This window comes from Salvia hispanica, chromosome 1, assembly GCF_023119035.1.
Source record: "Salvia hispanica cultivar TCC Black 2014 chromosome 1, UniMelb_Shisp_WGS_1.0, whole genome shotgun sequence".
Classification (NCBI taxonomy): domain Eukaryota; kingdom Viridiplantae; phylum Streptophyta; class Magnoliopsida; order Lamiales; family Lamiaceae; genus Salvia; species Salvia hispanica.
Genome location: NC_062965.1, coordinates 29,038,602 through 29,059,782, shown reverse-complemented (window position 1 = coordinate 29,059,782; position 21,181 = coordinate 29,038,602). Strand labels below are relative to the sequence as shown.

The 21,181-nt window shown below is 34.9% G+C and overlaps 1 protein-coding gene, 1 non-coding gene and 1 pseudogene across 2 annotated transcripts; 1 reads left to right on the top strand and 2 right to left on the bottom strand.

The window, feature by feature from the left end:
• Positions 1 to 862: 862 nt before the first annotated feature.
• On the bottom strand, positions 863 to 11,321 carry LOC125193472 (annotated as a pseudogene).
• A 1,989-nt stretch (positions 11,322 to 13,310) lies between these two features.
• On the top strand, positions 13,311 to 13,383 carry TRNAF-GAA. Its single transcript has one exon. It is a non-coding gene; the product is annotated as a tRNA-Phe (tRNA).
• A 4,359-nt stretch (positions 13,384 to 17,742) lies between these two features.
• On the bottom strand, positions 17,743 to 18,921 carry LOC125211944 (dof zinc finger protein DOF5.4-like). The gene has a single exon (XM_048111921.1). The coding sequence runs from the start codon at positions 18,818 to 18,820 to the stop codon at positions 17,972 to 17,974; it is 849 nt and encodes a 282-aa protein (XP_047967878.1). The 5' UTR covers positions 18,821 to 18,921; the 3' UTR covers positions 17,743 to 17,971.
• Positions 18,922 to 21,181: the final 2,260 nt, after the last annotated feature.

Genomic DNA, 21,181 nt, shown 5'->3' with positions numbered 1-21,181 from the left:
GTTTTATTTATTAGGGTTAGGTCTGTTGGGTCGATTAACGTATGTGACGGATTTCTTAGTAATTTTTTGGGGGAACATATCGAATATTGTTTGTTGTTTGGTTGTGGTCCTCAAATATGACTACAGATATTGTGATTGAGTTAGGGTAGATTAAAGTATGAGTTATTGGTGTCGTGTGGATCGTGTGTGCTGAAAAGTGCATTGATGTTTTGTTTTTGTTGTGTACAAAGAAGGCTCCATAACTGTTCACGAACTCTAGCTGCGCCTAGAGTTCGTCGTTCATCGTTTGTCGTGAAGAGAGGAAAAACAAAGAAAGTGTTTGAGAATCAAAGCTAGGGTTGTGTCAAATACATTTTTAAAGTTGAATTATCTATCATTTTATGTGTTTTTAACGATTGTTTTTTATTTTTATGAAATAATTAAAAAATATTAATTCAAATGGTTAATTTGGTCAAACCCGCTTCAATACCATTGACCGTATGTTTTAGACAGCTCGTCGATTTTGGACTGATTCGGTCCAAGTTCATTTGAGGACCCAATAATCAAAAACGTTGTGATCAAATTCATAAAACGTATATATATATTTATGACCAAATTTGGCCTTTAGTCTACTTCAGTTCATCTCCACAAGCTCCACAACTTGTTGAATAAAATGAAAGGGACATAAGAGAAATGAGGTGTACGTCCGCACAGTGGGGACATGTATGACATTATCACTTTTGTTTCACTACAATATAATGGAAACTTTTCTTCGGGATTACTTACTCACGCTTTCTAGTAAGGTAGTAAAAGAATAAATATCACTTTTCTTCAATAATTTATACTTGTTCTAGGACATATGCACAGTGCGGACGGGGGACAAAGTTACAACATTGTACAAAGGGTTGCACCTTATTTCAAACAACATTTGAAGTAAGGATTATCAATGAAGGAATCATCAATAAAAAAAAAAAAAATTGGCCTTCTTTCCAATGAAAACTTGCAAATCAACAAATGGGAGAATCGTCGTCTTTCTGTAAGTTGGATCGCTCAGCATCTAAAACACCCTGTGCAAAAGAAGCAGTTCAGTAACCAGCTGGATAATCAATCTATTTAACAACAAATGGTTTTAAACAAACCTTGATTATCATTATGGCAGCATCCTTGTGTAGAACCTCGTTGTACTCTGTGCAACCTAGATGCTGGTACACGACAGAAAAGCCAATGTATATTTACGCTGGAACAAAATCAACTACACGAGTTTATTATAGTTAAGAAAGCTGTGGTCTAATACAGACCTGCACGCAGTTTGGACAGCCGCCATCGGCCGAGCAGTGGCATGACGAAAGCAGTTCTAAAGCAGCAGTCATCATATCCAGAAAATGAGGCTGAAGCTGAAATATGTAAAATGGTCATCAGTGGGCATATTCTGAAATGTTTCGTCTTGTAAAATATCCTGGAATCTTTTGTTCGAGAACTTGCATAATTCAAAGATCGAATCACTCAGTTGACATGAAAAGAGAGGCTTTTCAGCTATTTTGATTCCAATCAATGGAGCGGAATGTATAGTATAAATGTCTTCAACGGTGTACCTTCCTTGAAATGCCTGTCCCTCCAGGATGAGGATCATAAAGTAGAATCCTTTCAGGAACATAGCGACTATCGTGAGGATTTGCACACTCTGACGCTATGTCAGATTGGTTACATATGACAAATCTGCAAACAAACTTAATCATGAGAATGACAAACATAACCAATTGCAATCTAAGGGTGGAAAAGAAAACATTTTAAAGTTGATGATCCAGGTTTACTAACTGAGAGTCAAAGAAGCATATTATCACAATTCACATGGTGGAATACAAAGAACTCACAGAGGAACTACATTAATAAGAGCGTGCCCAGCAGCATGTAATCCGCCATCAAATGAGTAATGTAAAGCCTCAACTGCTGTCTTTACTGATTGTGGAACTCGAATCCAAACAGCCTAGTATCGAACAAAGTAAGAATAACAAAGATTTGAAATATGGAGGTAGTAACTATCAAAAACTGACAATGCACACAAACAAGTATTAGGTGATAGGTATCTACAAAAAGATAAGCCTCCAAGTCATGTACCTGCATTCATAGGTGTAATCCGGAAGATAGAGTTCCACAGTATCGATAACCTGATTGCTTCTTCGGCATATGCGGCAAACCCAAACCAAGTAGTTGTTACTTTGCAAATATGTGCCTGGGCAGTTGTTTTGCCAAACTGACCATTAGCCATTCGAGCTGGATAGGCCTATAAAGTGACATATGAACAATTAATTAGGAAACTGCCAGAAATTGATGTTCAGATTGCACAAGACAAGTGATATTGTGACATGTTTCCAATGACACAAGTCTTAATGACAACTCTTAAATGATAGGAAACAATCACGAAGAGTTTCACTCAACTGAACTAGGAAAATCTGCAGACAAAAGTTGTCTTCTAACAATGAAGGGATCGGAGTTTTGAAAGTGGTAAGAGGGGAATCTTATGATTACTCTGTGGAGGAGTCTCTTTGCCGAATGAAGAAAGATTAAACATTATTTCATCTTTGAGAAAGCTCAAGTGAAGTTCACATAAGATGTCTGCATTATATCTTAAAAGATCAGAGGTGAAAGTTTCCAAATGAAGTATCAATATAGCCAACTCCAAGGCTGGCCAATTCTCGTTTTCTTTTAACCATGATATTGGAAAAATAGCCAAACTTCTGGAATATTCTAAATCGATTGCTTTAAGTATGTTCTTCTCAACCAACATTATATAGCCCCTATTCATAGAACAAAATAACATGTAAAATTTATTCTAGATCCCACATAGAGAGTCAAAGCAGAAGAGACCAGAAAGAAAAGTATCAGCTTTTACGTACAATGTCACCACCAATCACATGAATATCTGTGTAATCGCGAGTTTTTGTATAGTACTTCACGTCAGCTAGTAGGCACCAAGCAATTTTACTTGATAAATCCAACTGCTTTACAAGATAGGTTTTCCCCTGATTCAATATATGGCACCTTCATAAACCTGTATGAATGCAGACATGAGGGCCTACAAACAATGCAGAAAAAGCGCAGGTATAAACATGTCAAGAATCTAAAGAGCAGGTTTGAATAAAACATAATTCAAAACATAGAAGTCAAAGCAAAAGAACATATCTCATATATGTGATCATTATACATTACATTCACTGGTTTTCAAGTGAATTCTGGGAAGAAACAGCTGAACTTTGCAATTAATACAATAGATAGACAAGATTTCAGCATAGTTACTTAATAAATAGTACTCCCTCCGTCCCAATAAATATGCAACATTTGGTTTCCGGCACAAGATTTTATGTAGTGGTGTTTTGTGAGTTAATGAAGAGAGAGTAATGTAAGAGAGAAGAAAAAGTAGAGAGGGTATTGTTTCCATTTTAGGAAACGTTTCATTTTTATTGGGACAACCTAAAAAGGAATACGTTTCATTTCTAATGGGACAGAGAGAGTACTATCGTACCAGCTCAAGGACTGATCTACAGGATATAGATTTAACAAACAGTAATCGACATCTAATCTAAACTCCTATCTTGAACATTTTATGTCTTAGTTCCCTTTTAAGTTCTGGTGCTTGAATTTTGTCTTCTTCCTCAACAATCTAAAAGGGAAAGTTGCGTCTTTGTGGAACCAAATATAGTAATTGTTGCGTACTATCCGTGGATGGAAGGAGTATTAGGTATTTTTTTCTTTTCAAATATTTACCCAGTCTCTTTAGGAAATAATGACTAATGGGTATCAAGATCAGGAAAGTAATACACACAAACATGATTTCTCCATTACCTGAAAGAATGCTTTGCTTTCTTCAATTTCTTCAAGGACTTTATCATTTAGCTTGTCAATTACTTTATATCTCACAGTCTCTATGGCTCTAATACTTACAGCACTTGATGGAGATCTCTGAACAGGAAAATAGAGGTAGTTAAGATTATGAGTTGGGTAACGAGTTGAGCATTGGATACAGAAATATGAAGCATTTACTGACAATCAATTCGCTAGAACATATAGAAAAGCATCCCAGCTTAGTCACATATGTATCACCTCTTGCCCAATGTAGGTCCACATTCTAGCAGCATAATCACGCAACATATCAGTGCTCAGGTTGCCATTGCTTTAAGTTTCATGACAGCATTCTCTAAGCCAGGACCAAAATAATCCACGCGTGAATAAAACTCAATGGAAGTTCAAGAGCAGCACATGAAAAGTGCTGCTGCAGCACCTAAAAGGAATACAAGTAGGCAGCCATTTAAGCAATAACCTAAAATTACCACTTCCCATCCTTCATTATTGAGATTCCTATAGCATAATACAAAATGAAGCAAAACTGTGCATGTAAATAAACCTGATCATTATTAGGATCAACATGGCAACATTCAATTGAACCCCCGAAAAGTTTATTTGGAAACTTCATGAAGTACTGATCTAATGGCCCTTCAAATGCAACATATATAGAAAGTGATGGCTTTCCTCTTCTTCCCGATCTTCCAGCTTGTTGCCACATCTAGATAGAAAATGATTAAAAAATAACAGGGAACATAAATCAGCTAGATCCGAAACTGATATGATCAACCATGGATTAATTATGTACCTTGCTATGCTACCAGGGAATCCAAGATGCAGTGTGACATCAATTTCTCCTACATCAATGCCTAACTCAAGGGCACTTGTGGCAGCAACACCACATATATTGCCATTGAAGAAATCACTTTCAATTCTTCTCCTATCCTATTCCCATGAGACAGTTAACAGCAGAAGATACTACTAGGGCTTATCATAACAATTGAAAAGTCAAACCAAAGCAGGCCCCCCCAAAAGCATGTAGTTTAGGGGTATCAATCTTGTATGTTGGGAATGATTGGAACTAAGTTTACCAAAAAGAAGCCCCATGAATAATACAGCCCACATAACAATGAGGATCCAAATAAGATAATTCCCATTTAAACATATTGATGCCCATAATTGGGTGTGTAGGAGTACACGTGATTGGGACCCCCGAAAGTTGAATATATTGAATACTCATGAACAAGAAACTGACCTCAGCGACATAGCCCCACGGTAGGAATATACTTTATTTACTAGATGAGGTGCGGGGTCCTGAAGAATTTCAGCCTTTATGCAATCAAAATAAATAAAAAGTTATAACCCCCATGAAAATTAACTCCAAGCATCTGAAATGTAGATGTTACACCTACGTGTAGCAGAGAACAAGTTCACAAAGTTTGGGCGTGTTTTACAGAAGGCAATAAAACGTAGACCATGCTGAACCATCTCTGCAAAGAGTTGTTGAAATTTCCCAAGATAGGGCTGCAAAATAATCAGATTTAATAGACATCAAATTATATAAATTTATTCAAGAAAGTGTATATTAAGGTCCTTTATTATCTAGATAAGGTTTTGATCCACTATATTTTGGGGGTTTTCTCATCATCATACTGTTTTTTCTTTAGTGATTTTTTTTGTTTCTTAACAGAAGAAAATGAAATCTGGGGAAATCCTACATCAAACTATCAGTTATATGGTGGATTGTCTCCCAATGCTTCTTTAATATTTATAGTTCTCAGAACCCGGGGTTTGACAATCCATAACAAATCTTGGTCCTTAAAAACCCCTAAACATCCTTAACAAAACAAAATTAACAACCTTTTTTAAAGCCCCCCCTAATGTTAGCAGCAATATCAGGAGCCAAAGGCTAATGTCAATAAGTTACTTTTGCCCCCCCCTTTCCCCTAGGCCATCTAGCAAGTTTCCCAAACCCCCAAATTGAACAAGTGATGATTTTTCCCTTTAAATTGGAACAGGTGAAAATTGGTTTAAAAGATGGGTAGCGAATTGATAACATGCTTTTTTTTTTTCCACCATTATATAAAAGATTGATGCCCTAATTATAATACACCCAAATTTTATTTTGACTTCCAGGGTAGTTTCTAGCTTTCAGTGAAATGTATCCCCTTTGCCCAGCATTTTCCCAGTGAGCCTCTACATTAATCCCATAAAAGAGACCATTCTCCATGTCATCATCAAGCTGATGACAAGATAAATTTTATTTTAGAAATGGTAAAAAAACAGTTAATAAACAAACCCAAAAATTTTCCCGGACCTTTTTAAATTGTAAAAAACATATCTTCGGAAATCAAAAAGGGTAGAGGAAATTAAATTTTTAACTTTTTAATTAAACTCCATCCCCAAACTTTATTAAATTTTTTTCCCCCCAAGTCCCCTTTTCTCTTCCAAACCTAGCAAATAGAAAGTATGCAAAAAGGGTTTTTTAACTTAATTCAAACCAAAAAATTTTTGAATGGAAGTTGGGTAGACCAAGGAAGAAACCCCACAGTTTTCAGACATAAAAGGAGGATTCCCAAAAAAAAAAAAGCTTTTAAAAAAAGGGCTTCATCTGCAATCACTTCAACTGCCGGTAGATTAGCTAGTTCCTGGAATAACATTTAGAAGTGAAGCAAGGTACATAACACAAATTTGAAATATGAACTCAGGCACATGGAAAATCTTAAGAACCTATAAAACCGATAGGAAGTTCCTAGGACATAAAAAAAAAAGCTTTCAATTGCCTTGCCCCCAAGTACTATTTAAGAAAGATGAAGCTTGAATGAAGATCGAATCAAATATTTTGAACTGAAATAGTACCATAGCGTCCCCCGGGGAAACGAATTGCAGTACTGAATATAAAAGAAGGATCGCTGCATAAACTGGATAGGTCAGCTTGGTAGATGAAAAAAAATTTCCCAAAACCCCCTTATATTACAAGAATTTGGGCTACCGTGAGAACAGATTCGCGAAGCCGTCTGAATATTAGAGCACTGACTACCAAATGCCCCCTTATAAGAATGAGCTTCATCAATAACAACAAACCTGTCCTTGGAAAAAAAAAAAGTTGGGAGTACATATAAAATCTGAACAGCTGATAAAATGAGATGAGGGAAAAAAATTTAGGGGTACATACAGACAGAACAGAAAAAATGAATTTCGAAGTTATACATAAGCACAAAAGAACACCTAAGATATGACAAAAAAACCCCCAAATTGCCCAGGGAAACGGTAAAATTGGTGTAACATGTCTGGATTTGTGATTAACTGCATTTTTTGGATGAAAGTTTAGTACAAAAAGTGATGGCCATACTAGAGAATCCATCCTATTAAAAGGGAGAAGTTCAGATGTACCAGGGGGCATTACCCCGAAGAAAGTCTATCTTCCAAAAAGTGTCCCCATCGTATATCCAATATTTAGGCTATCGTCAAGTCCTTTGCTAATAGACAACAAAGCCTATTTTATCTTGAGCCAAAGCCTGTTTGTAAGTGGAGTCAATTTAAAAATGAATTAAAAAATAAATAAACTGAAACAGAAAACTAATTTACAGATATGAGGCAAAAAACCCTTTTGTGGGGAAACAGATACAAAGCAAAAGCTAATGGATCATGGGACAACATTTCTAAAACTGGAATATTATAACAGAGGGTTTCCCCCTAGATGTCATGGTTGCCACAATCACATTTTTACCACTAGGGAGGCTTGGATTGACTTGGCCCCCATTCAATCACCGTTAAGCGGATCCCAAGGAACTTACAGAATAAGAAGGGATCCATTTCATTACTAGAAAACATGATTCCTTATTTGGGTGACTATACAACAGTAATTCCTACACGCTCCAATGCAAACTTCATATTTTCAGAAAGCTGAGAAGGTATTTCAGAAACTCGGCACCCGGCCACTAATTTTTTCAATGTGAACCACCTGTACCATATAATTACAATGTCAATGTCATCATTTTAAGGAAATATCAGATGCATGCAGCAATCCCAAAAGTTAAATAAAAAGGGGAGGGGGGATGCAAGGTAAACCTGTCCACGAGAACCTAGATTGTTTTTTAGATCCCCAACCATTTCCTCTGGTTGTAATGAATTTTCCCTGTTTGATCATAATAACACCATTGTCAACATTAAAAAGGTTCATTCCGCAAAAAAATATGACATCAGTGCTTGACGGAACAATTTTTCCCACAAAGTTATTTCAAATATTGGCAACTTTTATATAAATTTTCCCAAAACATTATACTACTTATTTGGATAACCCGGGTTTTTTCATCATTTTTTCAAGTTTAAACCACTGATAGTATTTTTCCCAGAAGAGATTTTGCTTACATGACAATTTACTTGATATGAACAAGCAGTTGAACCCGCAGATCTTCTCCTCTCTCGTTTTACTTCACTTTCTGCAGCTTCAAATTTTTTTTATTCAGAAAGACCAAAGATCGTCCAGTGACAGAGACTCAACCATCCGTACTCCATTTTTTAAACTGCATTTTAATGTTTCAGCATTCAGTCACTGGATAAAGCAACCACTATTGTGTCAGGAGAAGATTTCTTTCACGTGTTTCAATGCAATTAATTCCCTTCAGAGATACACTTATCTGAACTTCTTCCTAAATTCATATTATTTCTTCAGTGGTTGGAGGATTCAGTTAAAAGGGTAGGTTTCATAATCAGTTGCTTCATAATCAGTTGCTATTCCTCCAGTCAGATAGTTTGCATCTATTAACTATAAACTAAATTCCTTCATGTGATGGGACATATTTAAGTTTAACATAATTAATATTGATTCATTATCTCTTTATTAGTAGAAGGCTACAGGCTTTTAAAATTTGGTCTCATAGCACAGCCAAGCTTGACACTAAGTTCTTAATTCTCATGACAAGAAATATGTCAGTAGGAGGCATTTGAACCCACCTCAACAAAAAGCTGGATGAATAATGATGAGCTAAAAAATGATAATTGTTTGTCATACATATTTGACTTATGTAACTTAAAGGGACCAGATTCTAAAAGCCTAGGAGAGCACTATCTTTCTCTGCATGGTAATCGGCTGAATTTTCCTTGATGACTCATTTACAGCATTTGAATATATTTAGGAAAAAATGGTCATTCTGCCAAGTATATCTAGCTTCATTTCAAGTAGCAGTTGAATTAATTACTTTGAAAAAATTACAAAGTTGAAAAAAAAAAAAATTAGTTCCAATAATAAGTCCACAATATAACTCAACAGTAAAAGAAAATGGGATTCAATCAAAATATTACAGGTAATAAGGAGATGAAAACTGAAGTACCATGAGTGACTTTGCTGGTTCTGTAAGAATAGCTCTGAAAAACTTTCTTTTCTTCATCGAACTAACAACCTTTTACTTAGACAACCTTTTTTTCCCGTTTCCACTTCAAAATGTAGAAGATAAACTGAGATTGCTTTTTGTTGGATCCAGAGCATACTAAACTTTTACTAGTTTATTGGTCAATTGAGTGAACAAGTACTGCAAGTTTACAGTCAAAACAGACAATTTTTTCCTAACGAAGACTTATATATTACAAGGGCATCGCGCATGTTTGCTGCCTCTTCATATTTTCGGCAATAAGTATCACCCAAAAGGTATATGAACAAGGAAAACATGGTTTTTTATGGATTGGGGAGTAATGATAAAATTTCTGCAGTTGCCTCACAAATGACTGGAGAGAAAATCAACAAATAAGAGAGAAGGAAAAGGGAAAAATCTGGGTGTGGTGCTCTGAAAAAATTTGTTGAACTGATTAAAATGTGGGGAAAAATTAACGAGATGTTTAAAAAGTTGAGTGGTTATTTGTCAAGATTCTGGTCACAGAAGAAAGCCACATCAAAACGGAGCTGGGAAAATTTTCCCCAACGAAAAAAACAAAAGAACAGATGAACTGACAACATATAACCCAAAATAGCATATAAAATACTTGTTGTTGACAGTTCAAAAAAAATGGTAAAAAGAAGGTAATTTCTTTGGGTTAAAAGCACCATACAACAATTTAAATTCCCCCAAGACTAATATTTGCTACCAAAAAAAAAAGGCCGTTAAAAACAAGACTTCACCAAGACAGTGACTGACATATTTCAAACCATATTCTAGTGGAAAAGGACCTCAATTATCAGTTTGCAGCGCATTTAGAGCAATCAGAAGAAGCACCTGAGGACATAATCGAGAGAGTTGCTCTAGATCTGCAATGCCAGGGTTATATCCAAATTTATGAATTTGCTCCAGTGGTTCCATAACTGCAGCAACAGTGATCTGTTTCTGCGACAGCTGAAGGTATGCAGAGTAAACATTTACTAAAGTGAATGTTTTCATCAGGTCCTTCAACCATAGCGGACACAGGCATGAACTACTCTCACAAGAGTCTAACTCGCATCCCACAACCGCGGCAGCTTCTCTCATCACACAAGACCCTGTGGCCAGCTCACTTACACAACTAGAAGAATCTACAAATTTAAGAAATTTTTGAAGAGTATGTTCATCAAGCATGCCATCACCAGATATCTGCAATATGTTTAAGGCATCACAGGATGGGTTTTGTTTGTCCTTATTAGACACTTTCTTCTGTCTCTTCATAGTCGATGATGTTCTCATCTCACAGGCATTCTCATTTTCGGAGTTCTTGGACGTCACCTTAGGCTCAGCTAGCTTTTCAAGGTTAGGCATGTCCTGAAAACAAGAAAGGTCTTGCATCAAGTCAGACCAAACTGACTCAGCTGAGTCTTTCGGCAACCTATCGTTGCTGTTTGAGTCTTTGGGGACTGTTTCAGATGCTTCAACTCTTTGCCTATGTTTCCTGTCCTTTTTTACAAACGGCACGGTAACAAAAAAATCCGCAACCCCAATCGAATAGCTACTGATTTCACTCTGCAAGTCCAATTTCACACCCTGCAACCAACAAAACAGTTTAAACATGCATCAAATCAGCAGCAGCAGCAACAAAAATAGAAAACAAAAAACATACTCCACAGTTCAACAATCCAATCAGTAAGCACCATATACAAACTCAATACAAAATCAGAAATTCATAGCTCCATCTCTATCAAGCACCAAAAAAAACAACTCACTTCCCGCTCCAAGCTCTGAATACAGAAGCAATACTTTATCTAAAATTGCATATTAAAAATCAAGCAACAATGAAAAATCTAAACAAAAAAGTTGAAAAGGTTACCTTGTGGAAAAGGTGGAAATCTGGGGCAGAAGCAATCGGGAGGAAACATTGCCTGAGGCGGAGCTTTAGGTCGTGAATGGTGTTTGTTGGTTCAATTGGCACTCGAATAGAGTCACCCATCAAACTGCGGACTTCGATTTCCTTCTCAAATCCACTCCGATCATCCATTTCTCTCAGAAAATTTTAGTTAATTTTTCAATTTTATCTACGTTTTTGCGTTGTTGATTTCGAGGGGATTTTGCATTTCATTGGAAACCTATTTGGCGGGGATATGAGGGTTAGTTATTTTCAATTCTTATTTAATTTAATGTTAATAATTCAATTTCTCTATTTATCTATATTTTATTTTATTTTAATAATTCAGTTTGTCTCTATTTTTCTATATTTTATTTTATTTTAATAATTCAGTTTGTCTCTATTTTTCTATATTTTATTTAATTTAATGTTAATACTTATTGGAATTCATAAATTTTATTTTAATGTATAATCATTGTATCAATTTGTTCCAATTTTTTCAGTACGTCAACTCTATCAATATTTTGAAGTTGTATTATTTTTATTTTTTGAAAATAAATATTCCAAAAACAAAAAACAAATCTAGCTTACATTTGTGTTGTAATTTTGTATATATACTATGATTTAAAGTTGCAATTTTATGCTACTACGGAATTTATATGTAACAAAACATGTTATGTCCTCGTATTTATAGTCAATTTATAATCTCAACAAAGGGTGTTTTTCATTACAAACTTTACTTAACCTTACTAGTATTATTATTTCGAGATTTGTAAACTTGCTTAAATATGGAGTATCCATCATAATATATAATAATAATATAATTATAATTATAGTTATATGGAGTATTATACTCATGTATTATAATAATAAATGATTCTTAGAAAAATGAATCCCGAGAATATGATTCCTAGTAACTTTACTTTCCTGTGTTTAAAAAATATCAAGATTTTAAATTTATATTTAATCTTAATACCAAACTAAAAATATACTTATTATTTTTTATTTATAAAAAAGAATAATATTGTAAATTTTTTAATAAATTATTAATTATAAATAGTAATAATTATATTATTATATTTATTATTATGATAGATAGTTTAAATATGGAGTATCCATCAGAATATATAATAATATAATTATAATTATAGTTATATGGAGTACTATACTCATTTATTATAATAATAACTATAATAATTATTATATTATAATTATAATATGAACGGATTTATAATTGAATAAATTTTACAAATTAAAATTGCACTATAACTTTATTGATTAATTATTAATTTATAAAATATAATAATTATTATTTATTATATGATTTATATTATATAATTATATTTTATTATTTAATAAATTATTAATTTCTATTATGGATTATTATAAAATGCAGTTATATTTGTGATAATTTTAATTGTATTTATTTATTATAGTGAAATTAAATATAATTTATAATTTTAAATTATTTTTAAAATATTGTCAATAATAATAATAATAATAATAATAATTAAAAAAAAAACTATACTATATTGCTTAAATATGTAAGAATCCTAGAACTGGAAAAAAGAATACCTAAGAAAAGTTAGGATTTAGAATCCTGGGAAAGTTGTACTAACTTTCCTTGTCCGCGGATTCTGATTACTTTCCCAGTTTGATTAAAAACCGAAACAAACACATGAATTTAAAATTTAAGGAATCAGATTACTTTCCCTGACAAAATCCTAACAACCAAACATGGCCTACTAGTATTATTATTTCGAGGTTTGTAAACTTGCTTAACTTTGTCTCGTAAAAAAAAATTGACTATATATTCATCTACACTCCTTTGTAAAATAAAAGCTATGTTATTTGACACTATCAAATGAGTAATACACAATTTTAAGTGAGGTTTTAGAATTTTAGTCAAGTATCAAATATGATGCCCAAATTATTTACGAGGGTATGCGAAACAAAATTTAACAATCCTGTATAAAAAATTTGTTAGATTTTAATAAATAAATTAAATTTCAGGTCATAAACTAGTATTGTTGTATTATTATATTATCATTCTCATTAATAAACAGAACACCAAAGTATACAAATAGATAATCAAAGTATTAAATATTTGTATTTTATTTAAATTACATATAATCCTATTCATTTACATAAACAATATATATATAAAAACTAGTAAGATAAAACTTACTCATATTTTTATTAATTTTCTACAAATATTCAATGTCGAGCTTTATGTAGCAAATAAATATCAGGCGGGGATAGCTCAGTTGGGAGAGCGTCAGACTGAAGATCTGAAGGTCACGTGTTCGATCCACGTTCACCGCAATTGTTTTTTAACTTGTTCTATACTTTCATGTAATAAAACCGAATAATCAATGAGCTACGTCACAGTTAAAGTTCCGTTGTATTTAATCTTTAAAGTTTAAACAATACCTTTGTGATCAAATTCAAACTGAATTATGTACTAGAAAGTATACTTAGTTTCCACTTGCAAGGAGGGGGTAGGGGCCTGCTTTATTATTTAATTTTGGAGGCCCACATATGCACCCACCATATATTATCACCACTTATACGTGAATCGGTACTATATTAATTGTTGTTTAAGAGTCCTATTTAAACTAAATCAATTTCACCAATAAAAAACCAAAATTTTAATTCAATATATTAACATGCATTTATTTTTAAAAGTGATCAGAATTGTACACTATTGATGAAGTAATCGCGTTTAAAGAAGCCATATCTCGTGTTAAACTTATGCCTATGTGTGTGTGTGTTAATACATCTTGAAATAGTAGTAGTAGTATACTTTGATAGTGGAGTGGGAATGTAGACATTTATACTGTGGAGTACTTATGAGTATACATGTGTATAGTACTGTATTTTATTAAGGGCGTAGGACCAATGAGAAAATGACACGAAGTAGGGAAGAGTTGTGACGTCGACATCAGTGCGCCACGTGGGTGATAAGAAAGGTCAATTTCCCGGGCACCAACCGACCACCTCATTGGCGCCATCCACATGCATACATTATTACATACGTACGGACACTTAATTACATGCACACTCCCTTTAATCTCCACCTTAAACCAACATTTCAATCTATATTAATAAAATAAAACAAAACTTCTATTTATATAGCAATTACAAGTTTGAATGTGTCTTAACTAAAATCGTCAAGCATCCAACCATACGCAAATAGATGTATGTGTGTCAAAGTTCTTATCTGGAAATGCTAATTTCTTAATAGTAGTATAAAAATGGGTTTGGTTGAGCTCATAAGCATAGCTTAAAATTGTTTAATATTATTAAAGTTTTTTTAAAAATTTTTTATCAAAACAACAGATTATAAGTTCTGAATCCTTCAACTTATAAACAACCCAAAACATAATTTCAAAAATCCTAACTTATCTTTTCAAAGTTTTATGTGTGAACAACAATCTCTTTACAAAAATGAATTTGCTATAATTTGTCATACACTTTAATTCATTTACTCTTTCTAATTATGTTTTTATATCTCTAACTTATAAGATTATGTCACTAAGACTCTAAATACTTTCATAACTTAACCAGCTAATACTATCTTATAAACTTCATCAAGTGTTTGTAAACTCTTTTAAATAAGATCAGTAAATACCCTAGATAATCTTAGCGATAATGTTACCGTTGCGTCGCCGAGTGGCGATTTATCGCCGGAATCGCCGAGCGATCGCCGGCCACTGTGGGCGACGCTCGGCGATAATCGGCGATAATTTAAATTTTTTTTTTTTTTTTTGAACCCAACGGCTATTTTACATTCCACCCCTATAAATATTTCCTCCACTTCCTCCATTCATCACCCACAATCTTCATTCTCTCCATTTTCAATCTCTTCTCCCAATCTTCAATTTTCATCAAAATTATGAGCTTTTGGAAGAAAAGTTCCCGCTCGGGTAAGGATAAGGGTAAGGGGAAAGAGTCGAGTTCACAAATTCCCAACACGGATGAAGCAAACGAGCAGTGGATGCACTCGTTGTTGGCGATGGGTTCTCCTCCCGGCCAACTTCCATACGGGGGTCCGTCTCCTTTTGCCAGACTCCTCCGGCGCGGAGACTTTCTCCGTACTTCAACTCTGCCGGCAGAATGCCCTCTCCAGCCGACGATGTGTATCGGCCCCAGTTCGACACCCCCGGATCAACCCGAGAAGGCGACCAAGAATCTCGGAGCCCCGCGACAGCGAGCGCGGAGGACTTGAGTGGAAAAAGCGCCCACCAGAACACCGCCTACTAGGAGAAGCGGGAGGGGAAGCGCGCGGCGTCGTCGAGGCTGCGGCCCGTCTGGAGGTTCCGATGAGAGGCCGAAGCGGGTAAGGACTGCTTTACGCTCTTGCAGAGTCAGTGATAGCCGGCTGGCTGAGGCGGACCACCCGTCCTGGAGACGCGGGCGCGGCAAGCTTCTGAGCCAAGATGTATATGCAGGGAGCGGATTGCCTATGAGAAATACTGAGAGCCAAAACCCCCACTTGCAAATGAAGGACCATGGCGTGAGAGGCGATCCGTCCGAACATTAGAGCGCCGCGCTCACTGAGGAGCTACTTGGGCACTTCAACGGTATTTATTCTAACTTGATGACTCACATGACGAGTGGCCAGAACGAGCACATGGTCCGAGATGAGGCCATCCGGATGTATAGTAGCCAGTACTTGTCGACGAAGGGCTTCAAGTATTGGAACATCTACGATAAGCTGAAGGATCTCCCCAAATTCCGGACGGGAATGCACGACGCGCTGCACGGGAAATCGGTGCGCTCGCGACTTAGCGTTTCGGAGAGCGAGGGGAGCGCGGCCCACATCGACTTGAGTGGGGATGGTCCGCACGAGCGCCCGGAGGGAGTGAAGAAGGCGAAGGGGAGGCGGAAGGGGAAGGGCGCAACGTCGGAAGTCGCGTCGGAATCCGTCATCGACTTAGAAAAAGCCACTTATTCGAGCAATGTCGCCAATCTGACCCAGATGTACACGCTGTACTTCACCGGCGGCGGGACCCCTGAAGAAAAGGCGGCCCTCTGGAAATGCATCCAACACCTGCAGAGTACGCTGGGGCTCGATCCCGACGCCCCTCCGGCCCCTCCGTCTTAGATTTTTTTTTTAAATCTTTGTTTATTTGCGTTTTTTATTTGTAGTTTTTTTTCTCGTTGTATTATATTTTCCAATGATTAATACAACGATGAATTGTTCATTATTAGTCTATTTATTAAATACATTTGTAGGGAAAATTAAATAATATAAAAAATAATGATGTAAAAATGAAATGTTGAGTTAGGGAGAAATAAGGGAGAAATAAGGGAGAAACCAATGTAGCACTTGGCTAAAAACTGGGGATAAATTTATGTTTTTATATCTCTAACTTATAAGATTATGTCACTAAGACTCTAAATACTTTCATAACTTAACCAGCTAATACTATCTTATAAACTTCATCAAGTGTTTGTAAACTCTTTTAAATAAGATCAGTAAATACCCTAGATAATCTTAGTTTAAGACCTCTTTGGCGTTCTTTGTGAAAAATTCTTTGTTATTAATAATTTTTTTTTCATTAGTTAGAGATAACATACTCTAACTAATTACTTATAATAATATTTAGGATCTACACTTTTTTTCACTATTGTTTTATGGATAATATAGGGAACAAAAATAGGTGGGGGTTAAATTTTAATTGCAATTATATTCCCAACTCTAGATAAAGAGCTACTCTACATAATTGTAAAATGTCTGCAGGGACAGCACAGTTAATTTCACAGAGAAAGATTTCCAAGAAAATGTCGATATGCCTAGCAAGTTAAAATCATGTAATGTACGTGGGTCGTCACATTTGATTTCAGTTGGAGCATACTATTTCAAGCAATTTAATAAGTATTTTATTCATAAGACACACATATACGTTTACATATACATATTATAATATATATGTGCAGTGGTGGACAAAAATATAGTACTTACAATATTAGAGAACCACCAAAATCGAAATGACAATAACTTCCTGTTTAAGTATTTTTAAAAAAATACTAGTTGGATATTTTAAATGAAGATTCGATGAATTACAATTACATACGTACGTCGATCGGCGTAGACATTGAAATCATGAAAATCGATTTTTAATTCATAAACTATATTTTCACTTTGTGCTCTACTGAATCAGATTGGGTAACTTCGATTGAGGTTTTCGCTTTAAAAAAAATTCTTTTTGACATGTTAATGTTTTGTTAGGTTAAATTATTAGTACTACTAGTATTTAAGTGTTTAAAAAAACTACGATGAAATTTCACAAAAATGATTGATAAATTATAGTCGTAATTGTATCAACTAATATGAATGCACTTACATGCTTGTACCTTGACAAAAACTTGAAAATTAACATGAAAGCTCTATTGATATTTTGCCCAAAAATAGAAGTACAAGAAAGAACTTGAAATGAACAAATATAACACCATGTGAATTAGTATCAGATTTTACTACTCTCACTTTTTTACAAGAGCCTAAACTAGTACAACCACAAGGATCTTTTATTAAACAGTTAGCAACCAGATATCTGTTTAATAAATTTATAATCAATTACTTGCAATCAAGGTAATAAGGTTGCAATTAATGCAAGTAGGGGAGTTGGGATATTTATAATTTTAATATAAACGTAATGGTATTAGTATAAAATTCGATTAAAAAAAGACATTTATATAATCAATCTGCATTTAACCAGCGTAATTTATTTGTAAATAGTTTACAATTGGAGCACCAAAATGACCTTTACAATTTTCTACGAAAAAAAAACAATATTTGATATTAAGAAATATCAGTGTAGTGAAACAAAATAATAATTATATCATAATAATAACAGTAATTAGTGATAAATAATGAGATGGGGGATTAGTACTGAGGAGTACTCTACTACGGAAGATAATTTAGGGATTGGTCATTGTCAGTCCAGTCGGATTGACTCCAGTAATCCGGATCAACGCCAGCCGTTAGATCAAACAGCCCTTGATCTCCGCCGTCGCCGCTGCTCCCCCAATCCAGCGCCTCATTGCCAATATCCTCCATCTTCAACCCCTCCGCTTTTTCCGCCGGCGCCGTCGCGGTCGCGATGTCGAGCTCCATCATCAATTCCTCCGGTGACGTCATCATCCCCGTGAAGCTCTCCACCTCCGCCGCGAAGATCTGTTCCGCCGACTGATCGAGGCTAGGGTTTGCGATCGGATTCACGTTGGAGAAGCTCGCGTCGGCGAAATTGTACATCACGGCGGAATCCGGCGTGGTGTGGATCGGTTCCGCCGCGGCGGAGGACGTAGGAGGAGCGGTTGCGGTTGCGGTTGCGACTGCGGCGGCGGAGGTGGTGAGGCTGGAGCTCTCGCTGCTGGAGCTCTGCGCGGTGGATTTTTCCTCTGCGTCGTCGGCGGCGGCGGAGGCATTTGTTTTAGGCTTGGAGCGCTTGGTTTTGCGGGAGCCGCCGCCGACGGGGACGTTGCGGAGGACGCCGCCTTTGGTCCAGTAGCGGCGGCAGCTCTTGCAGAAGTGGCGCGGCTGCGAGAGGTTGTAGTTGTTGTAGTAGCAGAATTTGGTGTTGAGCGAGTCGCAGCGAGGGCACTTGACGACCTGGTGGTTGTGCGGCCGCATCCGCCTATCTCCGGCGCCGATAAACCTCCCTCCGGCGCCGATTTCTTCTCCGATGCCATGCATATCTTGCATTCTCGACGATTTCAGCTGCTCTAGGTTTACAGCCGCCCAATTTTCCGGCATTTGCCGCAGCGTAGAGAAGCTCAGTGTTGAGATGCGAGTCACTGAACTAAAACTCCACACACTCTCTCTCTCTATCTGTCTCAAACAAATATCCCAGCAAATATTCTAATCTCAATATTTTAGTGACGAGAGCAAATGACGGTTATACCCTTGGATACATAAAAATATTGTGACAGTGACCGCGTCTCATATCATATCATGTCATATAATCGGTCGTTGCTAGTCGGTTATTCGACATCATTTCACACACCATTATTTACATCAGATAATTCATTTTACTATTAAAGTTTTATTTTAGTCCGTTTCTCAATTATCTATGTTCGATGTAAGTTTTATGTTAGTCCGTTTGTCAATTATCATATTTATTTTTTATTCTCTTTATTCAATTAAAAAATAAAATATATTTTAAGATAAAAATAACATTATTTCTATTTTTTTCACTTAATTTATTATGTTTTTATTAACACAAAATATAATACTTCTTCCGTCTCATAATAAATGTCACACTATCATTTTTAGTTTATCCCACAAAAGATGTTATATTTTCTTTTTTATGAAAAACTATCTCTCAAATTAATATAAATATATCTTCTCTCTCTACCTAACAAACAAAATAACATATCTTAAAATTATGTACTATTCCTCAAGTATGCCATTTATTAAGGGACGGAGGATGTACGAGTAATACTACTTACTCCTACTACATAATATTTGGTCTAAAAAGCAAATGGATTGATACTTAATGAGTCGAAATGAGTACTCAATATGGATGTTAATAGATTCATTTTTCTATTTTGAGAAGTTCCAAGTTAATTAAGTTATTTTTATTTTTAGCAAAAAATAATTTTTTTTTTTACTTTATTCTCTCTTCATCTCTCTTACTTTTTCCACCATGCATTTAACACACTATTCTAAAACTCCGTATCAAAAAAATACATCTATTAACAAGGAACGAAGAGAGTACTATATTTAGTTAAAATTCCCACCCACTAACTCATTCACATTTATTTCTAAAATTAATATTTAAGTATATAAAAGTAAGATTTATTATCTAACTAAATTTTTTAATCCATTTTTTATTACTAGTAATTTTGAAAAATTTGTGTCAATTTAAAGTGCACTATTAATAAGGACAAAGAAAGTTAGTATTGTGAGTTAATAAAAAATATAGGAGTATGCTAGGTGGGGTGGATATGACACGTGTGGGCGTGTGGGAGAGTGGATAGGGGTGCGAGTGATCAGGTGGTGTCGGCCAATGTCGCGATGGGTGTAAATGGTCATTGGTGTCAGACACAACTGATATACAAGTTGCCACGTCGAGCTACTGTTGGCCTATTTACTAGCACAAATCTACTCTCTTTTTTAATAACCAAATCTTCCCCACAACAGAATATCTTATTCATTTCTGTTTACTTCACAAACGGCTTTTCCAAACTTTAAATAATACAGCAAATATTCTGGGGAAAAAATACTCCGTATTAAACTAGTAGTAATTGTAATATTTTATCAATTACTAGTACATTCCAATCATTCAATTATCGGCAACATAATAAGCAATACTCCGTATGTGTTAAACTACTAGTAATTGTAATATTTTTACAATTACTAGTACATTCCAATCATTCAATTATCGGCAACATATATAAGCATGCCAGAAGTCCTTGAGATGTTGATTTTATGTCTAGTAGTAGTAGTATTTTTTTTTTTTTAAACTTTTGTTGGTTTGAAATCCAATTCAAATTTCGTACATTAAGTACATGATTTTCATTTTTCATAGTAAAAATAATACTCTAACAGGAAGTTTAAAAACTACTCCATACTAGTACTACACTACTACTAATATACTGTTGGGAATTATAAGAAAATTAACTATGTCTGAATGATACCGAAAATCATATGATCAAGCTATAAATGATGATGAGTAAGATCATAAATTGTATATTAGGGAAAAAAATATATTCATTATGTCTCATGTTACTCGCATTTTTCTAGTTCAGCTCATTCTAAACTATTAAACTATTTAGATTTTAAGTAAAAATTAAAATATTTAATTGATATTTTAGAGATAATTAAATATTTTCTTATTAAGTGTTCTTTCATTACACTTAAAATGCTAATTTAACTATACTAAAAAACCGTTCACAAATTTACAAGCTAAAATAAAAGTGCATGTAACATGGAACGATGGAGTATATCTTTTACAAATTCAATATGCTAATAAGAAAACAAAGGAGAATATTCAAGCCAATAAGATCATGATTCGCAAACTACGTTAGAAGCCTTTTCATGTGATCATATACTCGTTACCTTAATTAAATCGAAGCTCAAGTTGCATTTCATCATAAGCTTATAAGGTTAAGC

Excerpts from the sequence above, each read along its gene's own strand:
- LOC125211944 (XM_048111921.1), bottom strand. The coding sequence starts at position 18,820 with ATGCCGGAAAATTGGGCGGCTGTAAACCTAGAGCAGCTGAAATCGTCG.